A 17,988-nucleotide genomic window follows, 5' to 3' on the forward strand; every position below is an offset into this window, starting at 1 on the left:
AAAAAACTTGTCACTTAGTTTTCTGTGAATTAAACAGGGAAGAACAACAGATAATATGCAAACAGTTTCACTCACCATTAACCTTTTTCTTTTGAAGTGCACTAAATATAGTAGTCTGATAGGATTGTTGTATTTCATTACTGAAGTCAATTTATTAATAAGTGTGACATTTACAGAAAACACCACAGGTTCTAAAATAATTTAACAATTTTCATCCACTTTATAAAAAAAAGGTACTGATAAATAAGAGACCCTAACAATTTAGCAACCACAATATTTTCCTGCACCGAACTATCTTAAGCAGTTAAATTTTAAAAGAATCCCAATAAAAATGCTGCTTCCTTTCAAATTCAGTATCTAAAATTGGCAATATCAAAACAGAATAAAATGAACATGCAGTGTGAAAACTGTACCAGAACCAGGAAATCTAAAACTACAACAAAGTATGCCAATACAAACATTCCAATTGAGTTTCTCCCACAATGTACATATTTGTGAAAAATAAGGTTTCAAATATCTATTGGCTAAGTTTGTTACAAGTTAAAATGTATGCTACTAAACTAATCTTAACAGTCAACTTACCAGTTCACATGTAACTGAAAAGGCAAATAATGTAATTTACAAACACTGCTTGTGTTTAGCTTATGGTTAATAAATGTAAAGGTGCTGCTATACTCATTAGAAACAAGACCACCGCAGTTTGGCATTGCTACTACTATAGCTATAGGCATTTGTCAGTACTAACAAATCTTTTCTCTTTTCAATTTTTAGTCTCAACAAATCCAAATAATGTTTACAAGCTTTCGTACACAGGCGATTTCCCCTCAAAACTGAAAGTTTGGGGGTTTTTATTAACATGTTGCAATTTCACCTATGTACCTTTCAATAAATAAAATCAGTGTGCTGAAAAAGTGGAAAGGGGAGTATAACCTTGAAAGGAAGCCTAAACTAGTGGATTTACCATGATCATAAAGTAACTAGATTCTGACAGGCAAAATTAGTTACACTTCTAGGTGGATGTGTGCAATGATATTAATTTACACAAAAATATAAGGAACAAAAAATGAGAAGACACAATGGAATCAGAAAAATGCAAGATTGTCTGCACCAATGGTGTAACTGCTTGTACCTCTTGCTATGCGATACTGTATGTTGTGCAGAATGTGCCCCCCCATGTAAATTCCAGTGGGATAGGGTGGGGATCACACAAAGAACTGCATAGACATATAGGCGTAAATCAAGTTTTGTGGGGGAAGGCATCTCTAAGGCAAATTAATTTACCAGTAAAGCTGGAGGCCACTTAGCTGCAGGCAGAAAGCTTATATGCCAAAGACCAGATGACAGGATGGAATGAGCAAGTTGCAGAAGTTTAAAGTCTCAAGGTGCAAACTAGTACAGACCACGACATTAAGAGCCTTGGGCAAGCTGAAAGTAGGGCTTCCATGTGAATACTTATGTAGTAGGGCTGCAAGTGTTACTCTCCACTTGCATTTTCTTTATGTATGGCACAAAGAAAGCCAATAATTGCAGGTCACCTTGGAACTGAAAGAAAATTTATCTGGAACAAGAAATGAATTAAAATGGAAAAGACTACATGACCCACAGTGTGCTGGCTTTAGGGAATTTTGTCACTGCCACGTTTTGAGGGCACTACTAGGGCTTTTGGGGGGGGTATACTTTTAAACAGGTTGTTGTGACAGTCTATACAGTCCAGTTCAGCGGTTGGCAAGGCTTACTGGGCATGGGCCGGATCACTCCCGCGGAGATCCTCCATGGGCTGGGCCAGCGCAGCGTGATGCCGGAAATCGCTTCTGCACATGCCCAGATGCCCAAAATCACACCTGCAAAGAAGTGATTTTCAGCGTCTGGGCATGTGCAAAGCCTTTTCTGAAACCGCAGACATGCGCAGATGCGGTTTCTGGTGTCTGTGCATGCGCAGAAGCAATTTCCAGAGCAGCAGAGGAGAGTCCCCGCGCTGCGCCAGTTTAGCGCAGCACGTGGGGACTCAAGCTGGCAGCTCGGTTCGGGGGCAGCTCGTGGGCTGGTTAAACGGCCTGTGGGCCGCGGGTTGGGAACCCCTGGTCTAGTTAGTATTTGAAAAAGGTCATCTGGTGCTATTGCCTGCGAAGCTAAATAAACTCTACTGGGCCATGAGCAGCTATCTTCTTCCAACGAGGCTTGCGGGTTGGGGCAACTGAAAGTCAGCAGCAAATTAAACCCTGTTTGAGTACGTGGAAACATCCAGAGTCCACAATGAATTGGGGTGGCACACAGGGCATAATCCACTTCTGTCACATCTTACTAAATGGCAAGCAAGAAGGAGAGCAGGCAACATGCCTGTTGGCTGAAGTAGAATCCCATACAACTTCACTCCAGAACCCTTAATTTCAAACAGGTTGCTTATCTGCACCACTGGGGCATAACTCAACCGTATGTTCACTGAATTAGTGGACATTTTCACTTAAATGTCTGAAATACCTTTTTCCCTTTTTTTTCATGCTTTGTCAAGCATCTCTCTCTCACACACACAAAGTTTAAAAAAACCTAGAGTACTACAAACTGGAAACTGAATTGCATTAAGCAGCATCATGTGAAACTTTGGGGCTTTTGTTGATTAAAGCAAATAATTTCACAACCTAACTACAAAATAGTGCATGCTCATTCTGATCAAAATATCCAACATCAGTGTCTTAAACCCATTATTTTCATCACTGAAACCCTGAAAAGTTTAAAAAACACAATGCACAGCTAATAGATACCAGTATGCTGGCAATGCTAGCGTATCATTTTTTTATACATGTTGTGAACTACACTACACAAAATAAGGTTCAAAACCACAAAAGCAAAAATCAGCATCCAATTAACCCCCAAACATTTAACACATCATGAAAGAAGAACCCACAGGCACTTTTAATAAATTTAGTGCACCAAAAGTTAGAGGCCACAATTGCATGATTGAACAACTCAGTACCAGTTAACAGCATGAAACAAGTTTGTTTAGACTTTACTAACCCAAATATAAAATGGGAACCATTTAATACCACACTGGGGGGAAAGGAGCATATAGGAGGGGGGAAATCTTAAGACAATAGTTTTAAACTTTTAATTTCTGCGAAGCTTAATATAAAATACTTTTAGTTAAACCTGTAAAAGATTTATTTAGTAGTCCAGTTTCCCCTCTCCCTACTTAAAAAACCCCACAACACCCTTATTTATTGGTGGTCCATTAATATCCAAATGTGCAAAAATTACAATTTACCTTTAGGAGTGCATAAAAATAGGCTTAATATTCAAAATAGCTGTATTACTCTTTAATTAGTTTCACAGCACCAAATACCAGGAATTCTAAGGGGATTGAATTCTATAGAAGGGCAGTGATTCACAGAGCAGTTACAAAGAAGTTGTTCCAATAAAGTCAGCACACTTTTATCAGTGTAAGTGCTCTGTGCCCCTCACCTTTAGGAATGCTTTTCTCACACATAGAGATACTCATTTCATGTAAGTTAACACACTTGTATGCAATGTCTAAAATACAGTGCAGGTGGTATTTGTGCCATAAGAATGCAGATCATGCAGCAGCTGCCAAATCTGTATCATCATGGTAGGGAAAATACACTTCATTTCAGACACTGCAGAATTAGTGTTGTTTTTTACATGAAGACTCTGTGCATAGGAAAAGTACATTATATCAAGCTCTGCGTATTTCTGTAAGTTTCTACAGTGTTGATCCTATAAGAAACAACTCTGCATACATATATTAAAATATCTGAAAGGCTGTGCCAGGGTTTTAAGAAAGTAAGTCAACTTGCTTGTCAATAGCCTGAATTAGAGTATAAGTAAATCACATGTTGACATTTCTTTTATTAAAGCACAAAGATACTACTCAGTTTTGCCATATGGGTGATGAAAAGCAGCTGGTATCTTGCTTATTGACAACAGTAATATTTAATCATTTGTTTTGGCCCCTCACTTTAAAAAGATTTATCATCAGACTGCGGTAGAAGCAAAAGGTCCGCTCTGATAATCAGTACAAGGCAGCATATGACAATTTAAACATACACAAATTTGAATGTAAGCACACACATATAAGCAACATTCCATTCTTTGTTCTTTCATCCCATAGTCATCTTTGGCTAAAAGTCTGAGCAAGGAAATTCAAGGACCAAAAGCAAATGCATCAATCTCCAAACTCTTCCCATTATTACACATCACTGACTGGAAGGCTTGCATCATCCAGATCCACTGGGCCAGGATCCTGTTCCTGAGTGCCATTTTTATTTTGAGGTTCCATTAGGCCCTGTAGAGTCACTTTGGAAGCTGGGTCTCTTGAAGGGACAGCCTGGATCTTGAAGCTCCCTGGCTTGGTCTTGGTAAAAGATTCGTGAAGTCTTCGCTTCTCCAAGACAAGGGGCTTGGTGTTAAGGGTTTGGACCAAAGGGGGGTTGTGAGTGGTTGTGGAATGTGAGGTGGCTGCTGCTGTTTTTGCAGGACAGGTGGATTCTGAAGAACAGTTGGAATGTTCCTGTAAAGGAGGAATGTTTGTCAGATTGAGTGGGTCATTAATTGCATGCTAGTAACGCATTTCAAACGTATACCTCTGAAAAAACCAAAAAACAAATCAAAGGGGGGAAAACAAAGCAAAGCTTAAGAGCAGAAAGCAGGTGGTTTTCCAAGGCAGCAAAATGTTAAGACTGAGCTTACAGCAGTGATAGCAAGCTGAAACGGCCAAGTCAGGTCCCTAAAGTCTAGCATGGCATCACTTTAAGTTTACCAGCACAAACTAGCTTGGAATTGCACTTGTTTATTTAATATAATGCAATTAAAATTACTGAAGGCATACTTTCATAATTTAAGAACATGTGAACAAATGCTTCCTGCAGTCCCCCAATAAACTTGAATAAACTATTCAAAAGTGCATGCGAAGTGTATTCACATTCAAAAAAGAAGCATAATGGAACCCCTCACTGAAGGTCACTTCCTAAGTTAATGAACATTTACATTTTTGTTGACTAGACACCTATTTCTTATTCCTTCACCTTTTCGTTCTATAGAACTACAAACTATTAAGGAATAAACTAATTCCACTGGACAATATTCCTCCCAAATTTATAACAAATATGATTTGTGTCATTTCTACATTTTAAATGTATTTTATTGCCATAGTCAGCCATACTGAAGATAAAATACTAACAAGTTCTCTAGAAAAGTACGGTAAGAGCTGCCTCAATTGCTAAGCTTTATATTGTGTACAATATTATCAACAACTATTTACATGACTGTGTCACTACTAAACTCCATGTTTCAACATTATACTTTAAGACAGGGGCTGCTAACCTTTGGCCCTCCAGATGTTGCTAGAATACAATTCCCACCATCCCCGATTACTGGACATGCTGACTGAAGCTTATGAGAGTTAAACAACATCTGGAGGGCTACAAGTTAGCAGCCCCTTCTTAAAGGTATCTGCCAAAAAACATTAGTAGCATTTATACAGTTAACTGGAGTATTTTCAAGACAAATTTACTAGACTACTCATGATATCAAAGGATATTTTTTGGTGTATATTTTAAAAAAAAATGAGGTAGTAGGACTTTCAGATGGCTAGTGAAAGCTTTAACTGAACCTGCAGCATGCCAATCAAGTGGCCAGCATTCCATCATATAGTATGGCTTTCTGACAAAAGGAGACAGGTCACATGACTACAATGTTCTCCCATTCAATTCTGTTGTTCCAGAAAGGTTGCCCTATTATTATTAATTTTTGCAGTATTCTGGAACAGCTCTTTCAGAATATTATCTCAGTAATACAATCTGGTGTTGAAGCTACCAGTGAGCATGGACTGGTTCAATATATAATTCCAGAATCCCTTTATCAAGTGTATGTGAGGTACAATTTCATTTTTTTGCACTCCTCACTGTATTATTCAAGACATGAGTAACAGTTCATGGATCTATAATTTAGGATGGTGGGGGCAACACTAAAATATAGCTATTTCTACTGTCTGTTACAATCAGAAGCAGCTCACCTCAATATTCTACAATGATAAACAGTATACTTGGAGTAGTGGGGGAAATTATAAATACCCCAATAACAAACTATTCACAGGAATCATTTTGACACAGAATATGAAACATTCTGTGACACGGAATATGAAACATATTCTGTGACATGGAGTATGAAACATTATGTGACACGGAATATGAAACATACAAGCTTCAACTTGGAGTGGTAAATTCCAATACAAAAGCAGAACCTACAATTAAGCTTCTTTTCTAAAGTGAATACTACATAAACATTTCTTTTTAAAAAATAAAATCTGAATTCAAGTGGGACCAGCACTGGGATAACAGCTTAAAAACTACAATCCATACAACTCACACCTATGATATAAGACTCACATGTAGTTATGCCTAATGATTAAAAAGTAAAAGATTTTATTTATTGCACTATTTTGATTAACATACAGGTTGCAAGCTGTAACAGCCCCTACATCTTGACTAATGACCCCATGCATATCTATCATATAAGCCATGCAAATCAGTGCAGGGTTTTTTCCTTAATGTACACACATATTTGGCTATGAGGGTCGAGGTGGCTTTTACTTAGCTATCTTTCAAAAATGATAAAATGGAAATATGAACTCTCATGCAAATTAGGTCAGCTTTAGTTCCTAAATATGTATATTTATTACCAGAGCTTTTGTACTCAGTAAAGCAAGCACATGTGAGCAGAGATTTCAGCACTGTGTAAATCTTTGCCACTCTTAAAAATGGATTTTATTTAGGAGGCATTTAGAGATAGTAAACGTAATGGCCAATGGGAAGCATTTTAGAAGTTAGTAACTTCACAGTGGTTATAAATCAATAGAGGAAGCCATGGGATTGACCTCATCATTTTACGTGGTGTTAACAAGTATTTTGGAATTTCAGCCCTCTGGTAAGAAGGCAAGTTTACATGAGAGCCCACATACATGCTGCATTCACCAGTTCTGGATGTATACCTCTGTATACAAGGATTCGACAGCCTTCTGGCCTGCCGCATCTGGAACACAGTGCAAAGCTAAGATTAGAGTAACCTAAACTTGAGGAGAGGAGGGAGAGGAAAGAAAGAAAGAAAGAAAGAAAGAAAGAAAGAAAGAAAGAAAGAAAGAAAGAAAGAAAGAACTGCTGAGAGTCACTAGCTGAGTTATCCCACCACAAAGATTGCACATACAGAGACACACAAATATAGAAAAATCTTTTGGCAGCTTCTCTCACCCAGAACACATTGATTCCCAAACAGAGTCTCTACTATGCAGTGAAAACCCACTGCAATTGATATCTGCTGGAAGGTACATCACCACTATCTACAGAGTCCTACAGTTTGTCACTATAGTTAAGATTCAGTTTGGTAATGTTAGAATTGTGAACCAAGCTAGTCACCAATAATGAGGCCAATAATCATCAAAACATTCCATGAAAATCTACATTAAGTTTAGATTACTCCCTGCTAAGAGACTGGAGAGCCCAAAAGCTTTCAAAAGGGTTGTACACCAAAGTAATTTTAAATCAAGGGTTTATTTGGCATCTCAAGTACAAGATTCAGTAAAGATTGTCAAGTAATTTGACAGAGTTCAGATTAATAAAGAACTATAATAATTTTCAAACCCACCAGTTGAACTGTTGAAACATTAAAATAATATTGTGCGGACCCACAACACATATGGATACTGCTAAGATTAGCACTTAATTAAAAAGGCAGGATTCTATGCAACCTGTAATGCATGCAAAGATATTACTCCAGACTTAGAAGGGGGTAGAAGAGCACAAGAAAATGAAAGAGATTGAATGTACAAGATTCATCACTGCTGAAACAGTAAAGCTTTGTAAAAACATACAGAAGCTGCTGATCTTCCAGGTCCTCGCTGTGCTACTATTGCACCAGAAATTGCTTTAATCCAGCTGTGCATGTCTTCTGGGCTATCTGCCTGATGAAAAAAGAAAGAAAAACTCTTATCATGTGAGTGACAATAAACAGATATGCTTCATAAACCTTGTAATCTAAGAATATGACAAGTATGACAACATAGAAGTTTCTCAATAAAGAAAATTGCAATTTAAAAAAAATTTAATAAGCTTAGGCTGATATCTAAATACTTATGCATGGTAAGAAATTTATTTTATATTACTGATGTAACTACTCACTAATCTCAAGCTTAACAATTACTGAAGTACCGTAGTGACTTCTAAATTTAGTACCTGCTACATAAATAATGAACAAGGAACTTGTGGTTGCTTCTAGGGGGGAAAGTAACTAACATGTGAACCATGCACGGAAAACAATATTGCAATAAATAAGAGATGCACTACAGTTAGAAATTTAGGCCAAATATACATAGAGAGTGGTGTCACATCACTTTGGAGATCCAGCAACACGAAAGTAAATTTTCTAAAGGGGAATCAGGCTCTTCCAAGGAATAGATCAGGTAATATCTCTGATTGGCAGGTCTGGTGGTGTAACTTGAAATGCTCACAGCTCACCACAGCTGGTGTGGTGACCTGCAACTGCTCCACCTCTACCTAGCATTTCAGATCCATTTTCTGTGAGGGAAGTGATACTTGTCAGTGAGCCTGGAATTAAAATCTGGGGCAGGGGGCTATCAAGCTATAACAAATCTAAGGATCAGAGAGCCCAGCATAAAGAGAACAAAAAATGGTGTAGATTAGACATGGAATGACATAAAGGAATCTAGAAGTAAAGGTGAGAATGAAGCTTGGAGGAAAAGGTGGAGAAACAATGAACACAAGCAATAAATGAACTTCACAGTGTTTAAGATCAAGAGGTACTATGTGCTCTGGGAGAGGTGATTACAAGGGATCAGTCAAGAGACAGGATGGCTAAGAAAGTGGGACAAAGCTGAAAAGGAAGGACCTAAGAAACAACTAGAGGAAGAGCGATATAATTGAAGAAAAGAGGAGTCGAGGAGAAATAAATACTGGAACCAAAAGTATTGGCTTGGTATCTGAGTTAGACTTTATCCGTTCTCACAATGAATTTCTGCCTTCTCAATCCCTCAGAGTATTAACCTTTTTAATGGTGTGATCCTATGCATGTTTACTCAAATCCCCCCCAAAACAAGTGTTCACAAGATGGCAACCTAATGGCAGTAGAGCATTGGGAAAGATTCCCTAGAAGACGACTTTAAAAACAAGTGAAGAAAGTATTTGGTTGGATCATTTAGGTGGCTATAATAATTTGGGTAGAAGGACTGGCTGGAGAATTGCCTTCAGTTCTCTGGCCAAGTTTCAATCTCATGCCAGCAGACTTCTGTTCATTCAACAAGACTTTCTCTCCCTCTCTTCTCCCTGTAGCCCTCCATACCCCCACTAATTTGATGCAAATAACCCTCCAACCCTTCAGAGCAGATTTGGGGCCCACGGGAAGGCTTCATGGAGGAGGAGAAATCCACTCCTTCAATAATGTTAGTTCTGCTAGTGGACAGGTACCGTTGGTCATTAGCATTGTTTACATGGCAGGCATGTCTGTTGGTATATTCCATTCTAAACAATTATGCACTATTTAACTGCAAGGCTGTATGTATACTGTCAGGCATTAATCAAAGGATTATGTGTTTCACCTTTCTAAATGCAATAAATTCATTTTCTTACAGAAAAGTGGTTTTCCATAGACTTACCTGTACATAAAACGTTCGAGAAGTTGTTACAATTTCAAATAGATTGTCTCTCATCATTATATCACTGGGAAAAAAATATGTTTGTGGTCTTTAAACATTTTTACTATCGTCTGACATGCACATTTGTATTTCCAAGCAACAGAACACACATAAATAAGGGGGCTACCTTTGAAAATAATTTAAATTATACAGTGGTGCCCCGCAAGACGAACGCCTCGCAAGACGGAAAACCCGCTAGACGAAAGGGTTTTCCGTTTTGGAGGCGCTTCGCAAAACGAATTTCCCTATGGGCTTGCTTCGCAAGACGAAATGTCTTGCGAGTTCCTGCGGGTTTCCCCCCCTTTTCCTAAGCTGCTAAGCCGCTTATCAGCTGATCCGCTAAAAGCCGCTAAACCGCTAATAGCGCTAATCCGCTAAGCTGTCAATGGGCTTGCTTCGCAAGACGAAAAAACCGCTATACGAAGAGCCTCACGGAACGGATTAATTTCGTCTTGCGAGGCACCACTGTATCACCATTTGTTGGGGGGTGTATGCATGCGTGCACACGCACACATTATAATTATTAGTAAGATGTTACCAAGATTCTGTGCCTACTCACTCAACTTTCTTGCTCTAGCAGCTCAAAGTAGTTACACCATACTGAAGACACTAGATTTTCCCCTCTCCTCCCACCCCAATTTTACACAAAAGAGAAAAAGGCCGCATTCTTCAAGTGGATAAATCATTACCTGACTGGCTGGTGTCCAGGTCAGGCACAGACCTCTAATGTGTAACTGCACTAGAAGACATGAAACCTCGCACCAGTGGCAGCTTCTCAGTATAGCCAGTTGCCCAGGGAAGGACAAACATCAACAGCAAAATGATACACCAGTAAAGTGATGCATGCTATCAGATTCTTCTGCTGCCTTCCCCCTCCCAGGCACAAAGGGGGCCACACTTGAGCCAGGACCCCAAGCTTTCATAAATTTAGCATGACAAAAAGACAACATTATTTAGAAGGCACTCCCAAAACTTTTTTCTTACAATACCATAATGGAAACCACTTTATAGCATCACACACAGCAACCACAGTTTCATCTTTTGTATTTGTGATTAGCACAGATACAAAAACAAAACCACCAGTCTTTAAACCGGTATTTTGTTTCTTCATTTGCAAAGGACTAGAATCCTCAAGTAAAGGAGTATTTCCTGTTATATTACTTTTTATTAAATTTCTATTCTGCCCCTCATCCCACAGGAGTCCAGTGTGGCCAACAATGAAGTGGTAAAAGAATACAGTTAAAAATAAAATAATATCTAAAACATATAAAACCAACTTTCTCACCAACAACTTTTTAACATATTGGGATATTGCACCCCCTATTTATATTCCTCCTTTCATTCAGAGACCCACATCTTCTATCATGATATACTAGCAACTCAGTTTAATACAGCTATTTAAGATCTCACTACATCTATCTAAAAGCCTGCCACAGAGGGTGACTTTAGTATAATGGAAAGTGGAGGAGTTTATTAAGACATGATATAAAATGATGTGCAGGCAGGCTTTCTTTTTCTAACTGAAGCGAGATCATCAACTTTTTAGTTTGACCTTTAGATTTTCACCTTTGTTTACATTCCTGGACCTTATGAACCTCTTTCAGTGGTATAATCCGAAGGGGCTCCTTATCCTGAAAAAACAGATAGTACATAAAAAATTTTTAGCACACAAGAAACAAGGACTTAGACATCCCAAAGGAGATGCCAAAATGCAAATTTTATATCCCGGAAGTCAAATAGATGACTTATTTACAAAATCAAATGATTAGCAAATTGATTTCAAATTGCTGACCAGTTAAGGAACTCAGTGATCCAGATAGTTTATTTCCATGTTGATTTCAGATAGAAAGATGTGGCCCAAAATGAATCTAATCACTTAATATAAATGCATTACATTTATATTTAGCATTACACAGCAACATCCAGCAAAATGATTCACCTTTAAAAATTTCTCAATTGACAATGTGAGCAAGAACTAATGTGACACAATAATCAAAGATATGCTATAGTTCATGCTATTGATACCTTGCTTACTCCCCTCAACCCCGACACCTTATATCAAGCATAATTGAGTTTAATTCAGTGACACGTTGCCAGTGACTATATTCAGTTAATGTAGTTTTAACTAGGTCTCTTTAACTGTAATATCAATCAATTAGTTGTTTCAATTGCATTGCTTCCTGCTCTGGCTCCTTTGGGAGGCATGATGGTGTAATAAATAAGGAAACAATACAAAGCTTTGAAAAATAAACCAAATATCCTTAGAACTAATCATTATGAAGTTGGCCAAGTTGCATCTGTTTTGAAAATAAATTAATTTGAGCTGCATAGGCAGTGTGGTGCTCTCCAGATATTACTGAACTTCAACTCCCATCAACCAGACCACTGGTCAAGGTGGCTGTGGATGAGTGGAGTTACTGTCTACAAGTCTCTGAAAGAGACAGTGATATTGGCCACTCCTAAACTAAAGACTGTCCTGGAGCTGTTTGTTTGAAGCAACCACTGGCCCATCACAAAAAAACACCTTTGGGGGTGGGGGAGGTAGTGAAGAGATAACTGCAGACATTCTTGAATGGTAATGGTTATGGAGGTCAGAGATGGGGAAGTGGTTTCAATCAGCAGGCCAGATCCTTATCTTCCCATCTCCCCTGTAGGGCAAGATCTGAAGTGGGTGAGGCTGCCCACCTATCCATCACCAAACACCACAACCTGGTTAGGCGACATGGCGCTTTGTCAGACTTCAAAATGTTAGGAGATTTAAAGTACAGTGCCATCAGTATATTGATTTTGTTGTTTAGTCGTTTTTCAGCTATATTTCTCCAAAACATCTGAGTCAGGAGAAGTCACACAGGCCACGGCCTGCATGTCATGGTGGGCTAGACAAGAGAAAATAATATGAGCTTGTATCCTGACAAATTCAAGTTTTAGCTGTTAGTATATAAAGCCCTAAACAGCTTGGAAGCAGTTTAGTAGAAAAATGTGCTTTAATCTGCAGAGTTTCCGCTTTTACAAGGGCCATACAAGTTCTGCATCTGTTAGGAGTCTCTGTCTCTCTCATTGTGGCAGGACCTCAACTTTAGAACTCCCTCCTTAAGCAGGCAACTTCATTATTTTAGTCACCAGCTCAAAACATTTTTTAAAAACCCAAGTCTATCTAGATATAAAATTCAGTATTTGCTTTTGAAGTTTTGCTGGTTTTATCTGTATATTACTGATAATTGCTTTATATTGTTTTATGCATTCTGTTTGGATTATTTATTTATTTATTAATTTCTAAATAAATATCTGGAGGGCACCATGTTGAGTACCCTGAATTAAACGGAAAACCTATTTAAATTAATGATATAAAATCAGCCCTTTATGGTGATTTAATTTCTTTTTTAACATGACTACAAACAAACATTAACCAAAGCAAGAAGGGGAGAAAAATATATGGGAAAGAACACAGTTCTGTTTGTTCACACAAGAAATTCGATAGCAGAGCCCAGCATTTGATATAAGATTTGTCCACAGATATTTTATCATGCAGTAAGTAACCCGCTTTCTTTTCAGTATGTGAAGTATTAAGTATGGTATCCTAGGGACTATATCAATTTCAAGTTGATGCAACTTTATAACCACGTTGATAACAAAGGTCAGGAAGATTGCTAGCAAACAATCTTTACATTTATACATTTTAAATGCATGCTGATTAGGTTATTTATAGTGGACAGCACAGTACAGCAACATCACTAAGTTGACATGTTCATGTTAAATTTAAAAATAATTAGTAATGACTTCTGAATCAGTTGTAAAGATTATGAAGTTTCTGATACCACTGAGCAGCTTAACATCATCAGTAGTACACTATATGTGAATACAATTTAGGGGAAACTTCTAAAATTACAGAAGGAGTACAGTAAATGAATAGGTAAAATGTTCAAAGGTTTACATTGCTTGCTTGTAGTTTGAGTAATATGATGAATTACATTGCTTTCATTTTCTGAAACCATACAATTTGACATCTTTCATCTGCCTTTTTCATGCGCCATCATGTGGTTATTGAAAGGAAAGCAAAAAGCATACTTATTTGGAGGAAAAGCCTCATATAAAGTTAATACAGTAAAGTAACATTTCACACCTTCTCCACATACAACACCAAAGAAAACAAATTCCTTCCAGTAGCACCTTAAAGACCAACTAAGTCAGTTCTTGGTATGAGCTTTCGTGTGCATGCACACTTCTTCAGATACACTGAAACAGAAGTTTCCAGACCCTTCTGGAATACCCCTCCCCACCTTCTCACTATATAGAAGGGTCTGGAAACTTCTGTTTCAGTGTATCTGAAGAAGTGTGCATGCACACGAAAGCTCATACCAAGATCTGACTTAGTTGGTCTTTAAGGTGCTACTGGAAGGAATTTGTTTTGTTTTGACTATGGCAGACCAACACGGCTACCTATCTGTAACACCAAAGAAGTTTCTCTGTGCTATCAAATATTAATGACTGCTAGGAATTTTAAGGATCAAATTAATTAAAGTGACATATACAGCAAGAATTAAGACCAAACATTTTTGTATCACATTTCATTCTCTTCATGAGCATGCATTGCTGTAGATGGAATCTTACTTGAGCTATGCAACTCAATTTTCTTTCCTCCCATGCTCTTAAGAAATAAACGCAACATAGTTTGTATTTCACCTAACAATTACTATTTTAATGGAAGATAGCTTTCATCATAAAACTAAAGCTGTGAAGTACCCACAATACCTTAATAGTTATCAAAAATATTGTTCAACTTGAAAATTATGAACTTCTTTAGACAACTGATTGGCTAGCCACATAGTTTCTACCATCAGTAGCCTATAGATATGGAAGTGAATTCACCTTCAACACAGCAGATAACCAGTGGTGCTTGTTTCCCCACTCTCGAGAAATTGACTTGTGGTAAAAGCCAGTGATCCATGATGAAATAAGATTACTGAATTTAGAAGTTAGCTTTGGATTAATCAACTCATAACTGCAAAAGACAGAAAGCTCTTAAGTTGATAGAATTGCTTTTCTGGAAGGCAACACTGGAAGATGGTTATTGATCTTGGAACCAGTCCTGAGAAGGTATGGAGAGGTGTCTTTCTAATGCCAGATTCAAGTGCTGCCCAATGTGATGCTTCAAGTAGCTTTTTAAACTTCCCTCAACAATTTTTTAAAAAGCTGATAATGCATCATTGGGAAACTGCTGTTACAAGCATACCAGCCTACATGTATAAGAAGGATGCATCTTAAATCAAAACTTTAATTCTTAACTTGGAATGGAGAAAGTATGCATAGCAACAGGAGAAAATGGAAAGAGGTTATTGTTTTGCTTAGAGATGTACAACTATTATATATGAGAGGAACAAATAATTCAGAGGATAAGGGCCAATAATGGTCAAAGGATGGGAAAGGGATGGACTAATTATTAATTCCACTCTCAGATCTTCAGCACTCAGCATTATAGCATGATCCAACTACATACAATATCCATACAGGTTCTGTCAACTTACAAAAATATATATAAGAGGAATTATGTCCAAGTCACATTTCCAATAAAACTAGTTTCCCATCAGAAAATTGAAGCACAACAATTATGCATTATCATGCGTGTACAAAACATGTTTTCAAAAGTTAATCTGACACACACAATTGGACACCTACCAGTTCAGATTTAAAGTATCCTATCGTGTTTTCATCCAGCTGGAAATACCTTCTTTTCCAGTTCTTCATCTATGTAAAGTAAAAAATAAAAAATAAAATAAACATAATTCCAGTCTAAGGATCATCAAACAGTTTATTCATGGGAGTCTTAATAGCCAAGCCATATTTTTTAGCATACTGTATTTTTCGCTCTATAACACGCACTTAACCATAACACGCATATTGTTTTTAGAGGAGGAAAACAAGAGGGGGGGAATTCTGAATGAAACAGTGGATGTATCATTTTTGTGCTTCATGCTGTGGCCACAGACATGTGATCTGATGGTGAATTTGGGGTGACCCAATGCAAAAATCCTGAGAATCCCTGTGGATCTGTGCTTTGTAACCACGTTTTTGCACCATTGCAGCCCCAGGCAACAGTGGGTGCGTGATTTTTTTGGTGCAGGCTGTAGCTATGGACATCCTATGTGATCTGATGGTGAATTTGGGGTGACCCAATGCAAAGATCCTGAGGGTCCATATGGATCAGTGCTTTGTAACCACGTTTTAAGTGGGGAGGGAAGGAAAAACACAGAGGGGACAAGGAGCACGAGAGGGGTGTGCAGAGAAGCAGCTGGCTAAGAATGCAGGAGAGGGATTTAACGGGAGGGAGGAAAGGAAGGCAAAAGTTTCCCCCCCCCACCCAAGCCAGCCCTCCCCCCCCCTCTCTTTCTCTTTCTCTTTCTCTCTCTCTCTCCCACCTGCATGTTTTCCGGCTGCCTGTGAGTCCCTAGAAAGCATTAGAGCACGGAGAGGAATTAGAAGGAAGGGCGCGATCCTTTCCTTTCCCCTCTGCTTGCCTGGAGGGGAGGGGATTTGCCTGCTCTTTGTTCCGTTTGAGCAAACACAGCAACGAAACAGAAGATGGTGGGCAGTAAGACCCTGAGGCAGAATGCAGGAAAGCAGCAGCTTCCTCTCTTCAGGCTTCCCTCCTCCATGACACGTGATTTGATTTTTGCCTGATTTTTGCCCCTGCACTCGCGCCAGTCGGCTCCAGGGACCACACATTCGCTCAATAACACGCACAGACATTTCCCCTTACTTTTTAGGAGAAAAAATCTGTGTGTTATAGAGAGAAAATACGGTAGCTTGTAACATTTGGGGAAGAGTTGTCTCTGTTTTCATTTGCTGAGAATGGTTTTGAATAGGGGAGTGAAATACAAGTAGAACTTGAGGCAAATGAAAGTGAGTCTTTCCACCATGTCCAGAAAAGAGGCAGTTACAAATGGAGTAATTGACAGGTTGCTCTCTAAGTTGGGAAAGGTTTTGATTTCTCTTTCTGGTTACTCCAAGCAAGATGACAGAACCAAACTGCAGCTGCCCATCTACTCCAGCTGATGTTACTTCCAGCAATCTTTTACCAATGGGACAATTCCAAACAATAGTCAGTCAAAGTCAAGGCTACTTCTAATTGTATTGTTGAGGCAGCTTGATACTGTTTACATACTATGGCTGCTCCATCTCATATACACCAGATCATGATGTAAACTGGCTCCTGCTGCTTTTTTTTTTTTTTTTTTTTTGGCCTCAGTGTTGCTATAGTGCTGTATCGGTAGTGGATGATGGTCTAACATGGTGAGTCTGATGTATACTAAAGGCTCAAAATACAGAGGAAATTTTAAGTAGATAGAGTGGGGCCATACTTTTATTAACATTCTTCTGATCTTGTGTCTGAGCAAATGCAGCCAGGCTTTATTTAATAATTAATTACATAAAACAGTTTCCCTCTAATGGGATTCTGAGCCTGTAAACAAAAACCTTTTTCTTAAAGTGCAAACAAAATCATTCCGTTAAGTTAACTTCTCTTTAAAAATCATTACTAAATCACATGCTACTGCAGTGGTGGGGAATTGAATCTGGCCAGTGGACCAGATCCCTATCTCCCTGACTGCTTGCAGGCAAAATCTGACGAGTGGATCAGCTATCTGTTACATCACATGGCATCCGGCGATGATGCACTCTGATGTCCACACAATAACTGGGACTGCCACAAAGGATATGAAAAGTGCCCTGCGGGGTGCTTTGAAGTATAGTGGTACCTCAAACAGCTCTGTTCTCAAATGTTTCATCTCCAGAATGCCAAAAACCCAGAAGTGCTCCTGTTTTCGAACGCTCCTTGGAACATGAACTTCCGAAGTGGCTTCCCCTGTGCAGAAACCTAGCTGTCAGCCAATCGGAAGCCATGCCTCGGAACTCAAATATTTTGGAAGTTGAACGGTCTTCCGGAATGGATTATGTTCGAGTTGTGAGGTACCACTGTACTTATCAGTTGGTCGTTGGTGCTTCATAGTGCTGAGCAGGGTTCTTTGCAAGGAGAATGGGGCTTACAAAGAGCCCTGCTCGATGCCAACTTCAAGGTTTTCTTCCTACTAAGATTAGCTGTATGCAGCCAATCCCTGCTGTCTTGCCCTCCCTCTCAACTGGCTGGTGGTGATAGAAAGCCTTCTTTGTCATTACACAATTGTGAGCACACTTTAAGGCTCTCACTTGTACACTGGCAGCCACCATCTCCACCTGCTCCTCACCTGACATCACATGTGACATCAGGAATAGGACAGAAGGCC

General features: G+C 38.7%; 1 protein-coding gene across 6 annotated transcripts in view; it reads right to left on the reverse strand.

Annotated features, from left to right (window-relative positions):
* PLEKHA1 (pleckstrin homology domain containing A1) overlaps nt 1-17,988 on the reverse strand; it is a 38,872-nt gene continuing 20,884 nt past the window's right edge. For 3 of the 6 annotated variants that reach the window (XM_081863765.1, XM_081863764.1, XM_081863766.1), the window contains exons 8-12: nt 15,386-15,454; nt 11,279-11,343; nt 9,674-9,737; nt 7,877-7,966; nt 1-4,522 (exon numbers count right to left, since the gene is read on the reverse strand). In XM_081863765.1, coding sequence (XP_081719891.1) covers nt 4,202-4,522; nt 7,877-7,966; nt 9,674-9,737; nt 11,279-11,343; nt 15,386-15,454 — 609 coding nt within the window. In that variant the 3' untranslated portion in view covers nt 1-4,201. Of the gene's footprint in view, nt 4,523-6,970; nt 7,076-7,876; nt 7,967-9,673; nt 9,738-11,278; nt 11,344-15,385; nt 15,455-17,988 lie in introns of all 6 variants that reach the window. The other 3 variants (XM_081863768.1, XM_081863767.1, XM_081863769.1) reach the window with 3 other exon arrangements.

Source organism: Podarcis erhardii (assembly GCF_964252035.2).
Source record: "Podarcis erhardii genome assembly, chromosome: 5".
In the NCBI taxonomy this organism is placed as follows: Eukaryota; Metazoa; Chordata; class Lepidosauria; order Squamata; family Lacertidae; genus Podarcis; species Podarcis erhardii.